This window comes from Mangifera indica, chromosome 2, assembly GCF_011075055.1.
Source record: "Mangifera indica cultivar Alphonso chromosome 2, CATAS_Mindica_2.1, whole genome shotgun sequence".
Classification (NCBI taxonomy): Eukaryota; Viridiplantae; Streptophyta; class Magnoliopsida; order Sapindales; family Anacardiaceae; genus Mangifera; species Mangifera indica.
In genome coordinates, this window is record NC_058138.1 from 18,719,830 (window position 1) to 18,732,369 (window position 12,540).

At 32.4% G+C, this 12,540-nt stretch overlaps 2 protein-coding genes and 1 pseudogene across 2 annotated transcripts; all 3 read right to left on the reverse strand.

Annotated features, from left to right (window-relative positions):
- Positions 1-1,052: 1,052 nt before the first annotated feature.
- On the reverse strand, positions 1,053-1,821 carry LOC123209351 (annotated as a pseudogene).
- Positions 1,822-2,789: 968 nt separating this feature from the next.
- On the reverse strand, positions 2,790-3,576 carry LOC123209353 (ankyrin repeat-containing protein ITN1-like). Its single transcript, XM_044627355.1, has one exon. It carries the CDS (start codon positions 3,559-3,561, stop codon positions 2,911-2,913), a length of 651 nt encoding a protein of 216 aa, XP_044483290.1. The 5' UTR covers positions 3,562-3,576; the 3' UTR covers positions 2,790-2,910.
- Positions 3,473-5,301, reverse strand: LOC123209352. Its single transcript, XM_044627354.1, has 4 exons — positions 4,658-5,301; positions 4,317-4,466; positions 3,686-4,235; positions 3,473-3,609 (listed from the first exon to the last, which is right to left on the reverse strand). The coding sequence occupies exons 1-4, from the start codon at positions 5,172-5,174 to the stop codon at positions 3,576-3,578; spliced, it is 1,251 nt and encodes a 416-aa protein (XP_044483289.1). The 5' UTR covers positions 5,175-5,301; the 3' UTR covers positions 3,473-3,575.
- Positions 5,302-12,540: the final 7,239 nt, after the last annotated feature.

Here is a 12,540-nt window from a genome sequence, read left to right on the forward strand (position 1 = left end):
TCGAACTGGCTCGGTTCAAATCCAACCCTACTTGTGGTTAAACTTTAGAGTTTGTTTTAACAATGTGAGGGAGTTCTCACAATTTTCACAGCATATATATTATAGTGTTAATATCATTTAAACCCCTAAAATGTAAACAGAGATAGACTATGCAATAGCATTTATAAATTTGACAAGCTATCACAAACCTAAGTATTAGGGATGACAATTTGGGTCCGATCTTAGGGGCTCTGACCCTAACGGGAAGGGAATTCTCCGATAAAAAAGGAAAAAATGGCAGGGATGGAGACAAAAAAAATCTCTGTAATCGAGGACGGGCCGAAAATGGGGATATATATGTCCCCGCCCGTCCCCTCCCCGCCCCACCCCATCCCCTCCCCACCCCCAAAATTTAATATATTAATATAATAATTTTTGAACTATTAAGTTCTAGAAACTTTTACATTATGATTTATTAAAACTATAACTTTAATTTTACTAATTTTTGAATTATCAATTATCAGTTTTTACTAATTTTTAAACTATTAATCAAATATATTAAAATGTTGTTTTGTATCAATATGAATAATTAATGATGATATCAACATAAAGAGCTACTAATGAAAAGATTGATTATTGCATATTGTTAGATTTTGTAAAAATTTTGTACTTAAACTAAAATAACAATGAATATTTTGTAGCTCTTGTAATAAGTAATATTCTGGAAAAATATGATTTATTTTATTTATTAAAATATAGAAAGAAATTAAAATTTATATTTACGAATATAGGGAAGGGATTTTTTCCCGCAGGAACGAGGAGGGGATGAGAAGAGGATTTTTTCTCATGGGGACGGAGAGGAGATTTTTTTCCACGGAGATGGGAAGAGGATTTTCCTTCACGAAAAGGGACGAGGATTATTTGTTATCCCCGTAATGGAGACGGGTTGGGGATGGGGATTGATATCCCCTCCCTGCCCCTCCCTACCCCTCCCTACTAAGTATAACTGTCTCAAAATCAGCAATTAGCACTAAGATATTAAGAACCAATTAAAGATCATATGTATAAAAATGCGAACCCCAATTAAAACTATCCTTATCAAATAATCTATTCTACCTCATTCAAAAAAATGTCTTCAAATTTATCCAATATCCAACATAAACCAAAAACAAAATGATAAAAATAAGAAAGAACCGTTAAACTTGACCTCAATAAAAGGTAATCTCCATGTCACCGTCAGTAATCTCCTATTGCAAGTCCTTGGGATCCTTATCATCAACTGTACACCCAACAGAGATGCACGTGCCAGTATCTCCTTAACCATCCCACTGCGGTCCTTAACCATGGACTTGGGTCTCATAATCCTAGCAATCTCGATGACATCATCGAGAGTGATGTTGTCATTATGCTCGATATTTTTCGCCTTCTTCCTGTCTCTCTTCGGTTCCTTCAATATGCCTTGATGACAAGTGGGGCTGCAGAGGGAACCATCGAGACTTTAGCTTGACGGTTCTGTGCGGTGAGCCTGACGGTTACACGGAGGTCCTTCCACTCCTTGGCAGTTTCTTTGACCACATCTTCTCTGATTTTTTTAGGGGACAAATCGAGCAGTCCAATCTTTGGAGCCAGCGAGCTGACGGCTCGGACCTCACCACCCGTGACCTGAACGAACACATCCACAACCTAAGATGGATCAAATTTGGGCGACATTTTTTCTTCTTCAGGGCCAGGAAAAAGATGAGAGACTGGGGATTAGGGTTAGGAAATAGAGAGCGAAGAGAAAACGACAGAGTTCAAGAGTCAGTTTATATAGATAGGGTTTAGTGGAATGACCTTTTTACCCTTTATAGGTGATCACATTGTGAAGGGTGGGAAAGAGTCATTTGGCCTCTCATTTACTTCTATTAAAACACATTAAATTCATAAATTCCTTCTGAATATGAACTCTTTAAAATTTATATATGGCCAAAAAACTTATTCACACCTAAGACATACTGAAATCTCAAATTTTTATTTTCTAATTTTTAAAAACTCAAATATCTATTCATAACAAAATTTCTATTAAAAATTTGAGTTAATGTTAGAGATCAAACTGTTATTTACAAAAAAAATTAAAAATTAAAGTTTTATCACATTTCTTCTCTAAGTTTAAAAATCTTACAATTTTTCTTCAATCCAAACTTTGAAAACTGACAAATACCCTCTTAAAATTTGTTTCTCTTCTCTCTGACATCTATTTATCGTCTCTGACGGTTAACCATTCTCTCTCTTACCTTATCTCTCCCTCTAGTCACTCTCTCCTACTTTTCTAGTCGTCTTCGACTGAGACAAAGATATGTTGTCTTCGTTTCGATTGAAGACAATTATAGAGGAAAAAGAGAGTGATCGAAGAGAGAGATAAGGAAATGAGGGAGGACAACCGACTGTTAGAGATAACGAATCAACCCCAAAGAGAAGAGGAACAAACCTTACGAGGGTATTTGTCAGTTTTTAAACTTTGGGTATGGGAGAAATTGTAAGTTTTATAAACTTAAAGAGAAAAAATAATTAAACTTTAAATTTTTTTAATAAATGATGGTTTTACCTTTAATTTTAAATGATATTTTTAATAGAAATTTGGTTATAAATAAGTGTTTAAATTTTTAAAAATTGAAAGATAAAATATTAGGATTTTACTATACTTTGGGTGAAAATAAGTCTTTTGGCTTTTATATATATATTTCACTACACTTGTGGAAATAAGTCTTCCGCCTTTATATATATATATATATATATAGCATAAAATAATACATATAATCAGGGGCAAGAAATTAAGTAAATCATGCTTAAACAATCTGAAGTGCGGACTTTGTAATTTTAACAAATCACCATTGAGCAAACATTAAACTTTTTAACTTCAAATGAAGAAACTTGAAGCTTGTGGAATGGATTTCATGGAATATCGGAAGAACCTGCAGGGGTTCGGGCTTTAGAACCAGTGGACAAGCAGCAGATCCTCTTCAGAAAAGCTTCTAAACTCCGAGGAATCAACCGCCTTGCCTTCTTCCCCAATTGCTTGCAGCCTCTGGTTATGGACGTTATTTTGTGTAGAGGGAAATACGATAAAGCAAAGATTCCAACTGGGACAAAAGAGCTGGTGTACAGCATGATTTTCGCCCAATTTTCCTTGTTTTCAATCATCAGCAGAATCGTTGCCGCAAATGCTACCATCATCAGGCAAACAGAAAGGAACAGAAACGTGAAGCCTAGTGTCATTTTATTCGGCAGAGAGTGCTTGAAGTCTTCAAATCTCAAGTGGGATGTGAGAATCGAGAGAAATGTAACCACGGCGGCCAAAGAGAAAGTGAGAGAGATAACGTCGGATATAGTGAAAACAACAAAAAATGGTCGATTTATAAGGATGGGCAAACCGGTTGTCTCCTTTGATCCTCCTGGTACCGTGTATGCTGCTGCAAATGCAACGGTTGCAATTAGAACTGCCACCACTGAGCATCCTTCAGCTGTCTGCTTTAACCATTCTTTGGATGAATTGCGAAGTTCACTGTTTGCAATAGCAAATAATCCCTCGGCAGTCAACCCCATTTTATTCCGGTGATTCATAAAATGGGATATCGCCACTTCTTGAACCCTCTGCACATACAAACACCTTTATTACGAAAATAAGCAAAGCCCAGATATATACGTTGAGTTGAGAAAAGCAAGCCACCTCATACCAAAGCAATTCCTCTGCAAAACAAATGCAGGCCCTTCCATCTTTTCAGGCACATAATCTGTTCTTTTAATCCCCGTCATGTGCAATATAGTGTTGCCATTGTTGTCAATCTTTCGAACTAGCCTCCTTATCGGTCCTTCCATTTTGCTTACCAGCTCAAATATCTCTAACTGCCGATGCTTGATGGCTACATGCAGTATATTTCGTCCTTCATCATCGATATGCTCGATTGCTTGCGGGTATGTATTCAGTATTTCTCTAACAATCTCGATACATCCTGACTTGGTTGCTAAAAACAAAGGAGTCTCCGCACTGTCTCCTCCTCCGGCTCCGGCCGCTTCTCTGCTTCCCTTCTCAGCGGCTAACAGAGTTGGAGAGATCCCATATCTGTGAATTTTAGGCCTACTCTCGTCTTGGTTAGGATGAGAATGCTCCCACGTGGTATCTTTTCTAATCAGAAACTTGGCGAGCTCCATAGCTGATTCATATTGTCGCTCCTCCTTTTCCTTTAATTCTCTCCGCGTCGAACGACAAGTCCATTTAACTTTTCAAAAATAAAGTTAACAACTGCACTTGCATATCTTTAAATAGGTAACTTTCCCTCAATAAATTGTAAAATACTTACAGCACTTGCTAAGTTTCTTAAGAAAACTTTCTTCGTGTTTGCGTTTAAAAGCTTCAGGCTTGCATGAGAGAAGCTGAAGAGGAGTCATTCCGTCCACATCTTGTTCAACAATTAAGGACTTATATCCTTTCGCAATTTGCAGGGCCAATTCTGAAATTGCAGGCATGCATTTAGGTTAAAACCGTTTATGATTTTGAAAACAATACATATATGTTAATTGATTTTGAACTAAAGATAAAAGTAACATGAAACTTATTTTATATTCTCAATTAGGACTCAAAAGGATGTGGAGAGACAAATATTGAATAATGGCATAAAAGAAAGAAAAGGATGAAACTTACCGAAGTGCTGAGAAAGAATGGCAATGTGAAGAACATTGGTTTTATCATTTCTCTGAAGAAACGGGTGCTTAGTAGTTTGATCATAACCCGATACTTTACCAGCAAGAAAGTTGAATATATCAGTCGTGCCATACCTTGCAGCCCGGAACAGTGCAGTCTCTCCATTGTTGTTGCGCATGCCCAGCAACCCCGGCGCCTTCTTCAACACTTTATCAGCCACACAGAAAGCATGAGTGTTATGAAGAATAGTGTTTCCCGCATTATTTTGACGGGTCATTTTGTCAAGATAGCAATCAGGCAACTCATCAAGCAGCCTCAGCACTAAACGTTCTTTCTCTGAATAAGTAGCCATGTGTAAAACGGTGTCGTCATGTATTGTTAATATGTGCAACGCATGATCAGGGATTTTCCTGCATAATTCTATCACCTTCTCTTCATCTTCTACAATCATCAGAGCTTTGTAAAGCTCTGAGTTAATGCAATGCTTTTCATTATTATCTCCGGCGATAGAATTCATCACTTGCTGGATGTTATAACGAGACCCAGGAGTGAAAATAGTCAAGTTTGAGGTTTAATTTGGTTTATATTAGAGTTTATATAACAAGTGGAATATAAAAGGCTCTACTCTGGCATTTTCTTGCAACTTATAGACCTCTCTTTTTCATTTCCATCAATTTTGTTGTGATTCGTAAAGCTCAGCGTGAATGCTAGAGCTGTTAGTGGATGCTTTTCTGAGAGTTTGGGATATATGATCCAGCTTAGCAAAGGCTCCGCCTTAAACTTGTTATCTTTGAAATTTTGGTAAAGTAATATATTTCCCCACTAACTTTTGTTAAAGAAGATTCACTTTTGTTTGCTAAACCCCTCTTAATTTTTACTTAGGTGGCATTTTATTCAGGACAGCTAAGTATGTAAGCACTGAAGTTTCTGGTAGGGAATCACAAGCATTCATTGAGCTGGAGTTTAATCCATGATTACTTATTTCAAGATCAAATGAGTAAGTTGGAAATCGAATTGGACCAATTTGACTTGAATCCACCTCTACAAGAGATATAGTACAAGAATGGAGTGTTGCATCTTGGCACAAGGTTTCTACACTAATTCCACAACAACATGGACTCATTGTCAATATTAGTGAGCAGCTAGAGGATGTAGGATCCTATCAAAGCTTGATTGAAAAGTTAATCTAACTCTAACACAACCTAATCTCTTTTCTATAGTTCATTTTCTCAACTGATTCCTAAAGGAACCAAGACAAACACTAATGTATTTCTCAACTGAGTACATGGAAATTACTTTAAATTATGTATGTAATTCTTGCACAATTACATTCTACGAAATAAGAAAGGAAAACAGTTCCACATTAAGAAGTTTTTCGGTTTTCAAGGCTTCCATTCCCACAGCCCATTGCCTTTGATACGAAAACACAAGAAGTTCGGCTGCCATCATTTCAAATGTAGTTTTCTAAGGACTTGTGGGTACATGTATTATTATTATTATTATCTTAATTGAGAAATTATATACCATATTCACCGAAATGAAGCCCATGAGAAAAGATTTCACCAAGGAGATATGATTAATATGGTGCATTTGCTAATGTCATTGAACACTTGTTAGTTTGGCAGGGGATCGATAACAAGCTAACTTATAATTAATCACATAAAATAATGTTTATTGAACATAAGATTAAGATAATTTATGTCTTAATAATCCAAAACCGATAGCATATATTGATGCTCGAATTAGACTTTTGAGATAGCAGAGGGGCCTCCATAGCATAAAGCTGGCTATGCACTAGTAAGTATAAAGCAAACCAATCATGCCCAATGATGTTTTAGGGTGTGCATAATTTGGTTCAAACTGTAAAATCGGATCGAACCATTTGAAAATTATAGTTTGGTTTAGTTTGGATTATAAAACGGTTTGGTTTGGGTTGAAAAATTTTTAAAATACGGTTTGAACGGTTTTCAAACCAAACCAAACAGTAAACCGTATATATATATGAATGTATGTATGACACGATAAGCAGCTAACAGCAAAAAATATATATTTCACATATAGAATGTGCTTTTCTTGTGACCTAACATTTCTAGCCATTAGCATCGGTTGTCTATCATTTGCCCCACAACAGAGAGCAAATAATGGGGTATTGGAATCAAATCCTCTAAAACTCCTCGATTTAGCTTAAATGGAATAGAGTGTAAGATTGGCAACTTCAAATTCCATTTTTTGGAAAATGAAAAATGAATCTAAAAGTAGGGGCATAGTGCACGCAAAGGGAAAAGTGAGATAGTAGATTCTACCTCTATAAAATTCAATACAAGGGAAAAGTGTTCTACTAGCAGTCCAAAAACAGAGCGATTCAATAATGAAATTGAGAGAACAATAAAATATCTCATAAATGTGCATTGAAAATCTAAAATAGCGTTTTTATGTCTCTTTTTTCTTTTCTTTATTATGACTTTAGTGTGTAATTTATAAGTATATGCTGAATATTTATTTTGACCTAATTTATTAATATAATAAGGTGGACCTTTTCATTACACAAATTTGAGTTTTTCCACATGACCCAAAAGCCCAACAAATTCAATAGGATTTAGATAACCAAATCAATACATCAGCACTGTAAAGCATATATAAGATTGTACAGATGGGCTTGAGTAGCCTACTATCTAGATTGCTCAGTCACCCTGGCTCAGATGCAAGATGAATGTTAATGTTTATGTGTTGCCACAAATTAAGTGATGTTAGTGACGAAGGAGAACCATGGGCTGACATGTGTAGCCCAAAGAACTGGCCCAATGTCTCTTCCAGCAACCCACTAACAACCCTGAAAAGTTATTGTTGAACGCATTCCTTTATTATTCAATTTGAGCTTGCCATTGGCAATGGCAAAAGTACATGGATAAAATGCAAGATTTAATGTACATTAGCAAACATAATCATTTAATTTTAATTCATCAGATGTATGTAAAATTTATAAAATATTGAATTAAAAATTTTCAGGGTATAAAATTTTAGAATAAAATAATGAATTTGATTCGATTTATAGCTCAAATTAATAATTTGAATTCTTAGCTTGATTCAGTTCGAATTTAGTAATTTGAATTGTCAATTCAAATTTGTAGTTTGACTCGATTCGAATAAAAAATTTTAAATATTATTTGAATAAAATGATGTTGTTTTGTCAATAAACCATCAACTCGAGCTATATATTTAAACCATCAGTTCAAACAATTAATTCAAGCTACGAATGCAAATCATTTATTCTAGTAACGAAATTGAGCTAAATTCAAAACAAACCAATCTGAATTAATTTTTATTCAAGCCAAACTTAATTTTAGCTTAATAAATTATTTCTTATTTAATTAAATTCGAATCAAAATATATTTGAACTCGACTAGACGTGGCCTAAATCCACCCCTAATTCAAATAATGAGTTTCTAAAGAATGGAAAAGGTGGTTGTGTTGTTTAGCGTTAATTGCCCCTCTGCCTTACCAATCGCTAAATTGCTAGTCATATTGTATAATAATAACGCATCCATTTATTATATTAGGCATGGCCCTCATGAAAGCAAAATTATTAATTTCAATATATTATAGGTGACTCGTGCTTCGCATTGGCAGGTGGCCCTCTGCCATTTTTGTGACCTAACATTTCTAGCCATTAGCATCGGTTGTCTATCATTTGCCCCACAACAGAGACAGCAAATAATGGGGTATTGGAATCAAATCTCTTAGACTCCTCAGTTTAGCTTAAATGGAATAGAGTGTAAGATTGGCAACTTCAAATTCTATTTTTTGGAAAATGAAAAATGAATCTAAAAGTAGGCGCGTAGCGTAAACAATAAATAATACAGGCACTATTTACTATTTACACGCAAAGGGAAAAGTGAGATTATAGATTCTGCCTCTATATAATACAATACAAGGAGACTGTTTATCTTTAATCTTGATTTGATTTTGTATATTTCTAAGGACCCTCTTGATTTTTATTACTCTTTTTTTAAAACAGATTCTAAAAAGAAAACTAATCACTAACTGAAACCCCCTGACCCTTTCCTACCTTCTTAAAGGACCATTAGGCAACAGGTGATATCTAAACATTAAATTTCGAAGGAGTGTAACATCTAAAGTCAGTTAACATAAAATTAACTCTAAAATTTTACAATAATCATTTTAATTTTCCACAATTTAAAAAAAAATTCAAAAGCATCTTTTTCTGTTTCATTTTCCATTTTTTCTTTATTGTCACCATCGGAACTTCAAATTCCCCACCCATTTTTAGTGGCCAATCTCTCCCTATTTTCACAATGACACAATATCGTTTACACTAAAAAATAAAACATTCTCGAAAGATAATCTAATTTAAATAAAATTTTTTTGGTTATAAAAAAAAAAAGAGAGAAGTAATTGACATTAAATCTTTTCGAAAAATAAAACATTTACTCACAACACAACTAATCAATTGATTCTAAAATAATCGTTAGGTTAGAACTTAACAAACAAACTTAATCTAGATATATATAGAAGCATACTATTTAATTACATTCTATATTAATTTGATAATAAAAAATCTCCAAAATTTTTTATTATTTGGCAAGATAAATAACCCTAAAAAAATATAATATAAATAATATTATACACCTTTAATTTCACCCTCAATTTATTGAAAATATGAATAAAAAAATATTAGAGGCATGTATTGAATCTGCATAGTTTCGTAGAAGTCTTCTCCTAATGTTGGTCCACCTGATTATTTTATGAATAAATTGAGTAATCTACTGAAACCTGATCAGGATTAGAACGAACTCGTAATAATTAAGCATAAATTAACAATAACCAATGTGTATTAATATATTTAATAAAAGGTACAATTATTGAGATTATGTATTATTTTATAGTCTCTTTGGATATTAAATAGAACCCGCACGCCCAGTATAACACTAACCACTAGATTACATGTCAATCTGTATAGAATATCAGACGATGCCACTCCAACTATTTATTGTAAATCATAAATTATTACTTATTCTTCCGAATTAAGCAATACTGATTTTATAAATATGTAAAAAAGTCAATGCCTCTTCCTTGACTTTTGTGTAAAAATTAATGGTAATATATATATATATATATATATATATTATAAATAATTTAGTTATATAAGTTATATCTTATTTTATTATTAATTGATATTTTATAATTAATTTAAAATTATCTAATTACATAGTAATATATCATTGTATATTTAAATTATATATAAAAAATATATACATATAGTTTTATTATAAAATAATAAATTTATATATATACTCTTTTAATGCATAATTTATATACATAGATGATGTATTATTATGTGATTGAATAATTTTGAATTAAAGATAAATTAAAACTTAATTATATGATGATATATTATCTATATACCTAAATCATATTCTAAAAAAATGTATATATGACATTATTATTATTTTTTTCAAAAGCTTGAGTATAACTCCTATCAAAGATCCTGTAATAATAATATAAAATAAAAATTTCAAGATAATATTAAAAATGATTTATAAATATATTAATTTAGAATTAAAAAAATCATTGTTAGGAATTAATGGCATGGTATGGTATCGTGACAGTTGATGGTATTTATGCTTATTTTTGGTCATAAAATTGATATATAGATAAAGTTGGTTGCTAACTTGGGGCTAAGAATTCTATAGTGCCTTCTTTCCCTCTTTAAATCAAATTGATATGTTAGTCTAAGGAGATGGAGCATAAAAAAAGTTGATATAAAAGGAATAAGTATGTATAGGCTTTTAATCTTAGCTTTTGAATTTGGAGAACATTGTAACGGCACATGATCACCTTGAGATGTCAATTTTTCAAAGTCTATACCTATATTTATTCTTTATACCCATTCACGACTATTTTTACTTTGGCGGAAAGACTTATTCCCACCCAAGGGTAAGTGCATTCTCAAAGTTCTATTTATAAGGTTTCAAAAACTCAAATATTCACTCATAATCAAATTTTCATTGAAATTTTCAGTTAGTTATAAGGGTAAAATTGTTATTTTATTTTTAATATAAAATAAAAAAATTGTATTTTTTTCTAGAGTTTGATTTTTCTAAATTCGACTACCACTTTGGAAGCTTATCGATTAGTATTCCCACTACCTCCCTTCTTGATGGTGTTTTAACGCGAAAACCATTGAAAATCTAATTGAAATGGCCAGATCGCACAGATTTATATATATCACACAAATCTATGTATCATCCGATCATTTATGCGTTGGCTGAATGATGCACATACATGATGCTCATAAATATACATAAATATTTATTGGTAAAATTAATATATATAAATATTTATTATATTTATTTGACATTAATAAAAAAATTTATTATATATTATTTTACGTAGATATTTTAAAATATTATTAGGTATAAATTAATTTTGTGTTTGATTAAATTAATATGTTTTATATTATATTTTTATTGTACATTTTTTAAAATATTTATCATCTTAAAATATATTAGGTTTTTTTTATGTTGTTAAATTGTGATATTAATTAATTAAATTATTTTTTAAAATTTTCGTACGATTACTAATATAATTTTTAAAAAATATATTTATGCGAATTGTTGTTTTAATTTAAAACTATTACTATTTTAAAGTTCATAAATAATTATTTTATTAGTCATATTATCCTCAATAATAGATAAAGGTGTTTATGGGCACGGGTCATGTTTAGTCAAGGCTCGCTAACTTACAGATCGTGCCAACCTATCAAATAGCAAGACTTGGAGCACAACTCATGAGCCCCTGGATTGTGCCGCTGTGATTAGTTGATAGGTTAACTCGTGTTTTGAGTATTGATCTATTATATAAATATATATATATATATTTATAAAATTTAAATTAATTTTTTATTTTTGTAAGCGGCGATGAACTCACCTGTTACCATATCTCAAGGATTCAATATGATTCACAAAATTACAAGTTGTGATAGTATAGATAATGTCATTGTACGAGAGTTCGGGTTGGCCCAAATGCTGAATGAGCATCTTTATGTGTCTACTAAATATTACTATTGATATTTTTTATGAATAATATTATATATATGGTTTTTATATGTAATTATATATATAAATAATAATTTATTATAATTAATAAAATAATTAAAATTAAAAATAAAATAATATTTAATTATATAATAATATATTATTATATATATAATTATATATAAAAATAATATATATAGTATTATTGATTTTTTTTCCAACAAAATAATAAAAATATATTCTTCCTGACCAATTTCCTCTGTTGTCATAACAATCTGCCGCACCCTGAAATTGAAAAAGGCCAAAACCAGCCATTCCTCGTGACTCAATATTACGGACAGGACATAGAAGGCGATAATTAGAAGATATTATCGGGTGTCGCATTTGATGGGACAGCATCAGAGTGGGCAGTACCAGCTGGCATTGAGAAGCGGTTAAACCAAGTGTCGGTCCCATTTCACGTGCCATCGTGCGCATCCGTTAGACTAAGTGATATTCAGCCACGTAGCAAGGTGACAATAAACTTGGTCACGTGTCGAAATCACTGATCGTTCAAACTAGACCACTTTATCCCATTTCCTAGAAGCAGGTCGGGTGAACCTCGCTCGCCCTTTCTTAACCTTTAAATCCAGGTCACGACAAATGTGTAACTGGTAGTACAAAATTATTCTCGTAAGAGACAAATTCATCTTCCCAAATCACCCCCGTTCTGTCATCTTTGTCCGCTCGATTGCTCTTTGCCACGCGGCGCTCATCCACGTTGTTTCAATAATGCCGTTTGCTTTATTGGTTGTTTTCAACGGCGATAATTGAGGAATTAATCCTTTT

Coding starts and splice junctions, on each gene's coding strand:
- LOC123209353 (XM_044627355.1), bottom strand. CDS start 3,561: ATGGGGTTGACTGCCGAGGGATTATTTGCTATTGCAAACAGTGAACTT.
- LOC123209352 (XM_044627354.1), bottom strand. CDS start 5,174: ATGAATTCTATCGCCGGAGATAATAATGAAAAGCATTGCATTAACTCA. Junction 4,236..4,316: donor TAAGAAACTTAGCAAGTGCT/GTAAGTATTTTA, acceptor ATTTTTGAAAAG/TTAAATGGACTTGTCGTTCG. Junction 3,610..3,685: donor AGGAATTGCTTTGGTATGAG/GTGGCTTGCTTT, acceptor TTGTATGTGCAG/AGGGTTCAAGAAGTGGCGAT.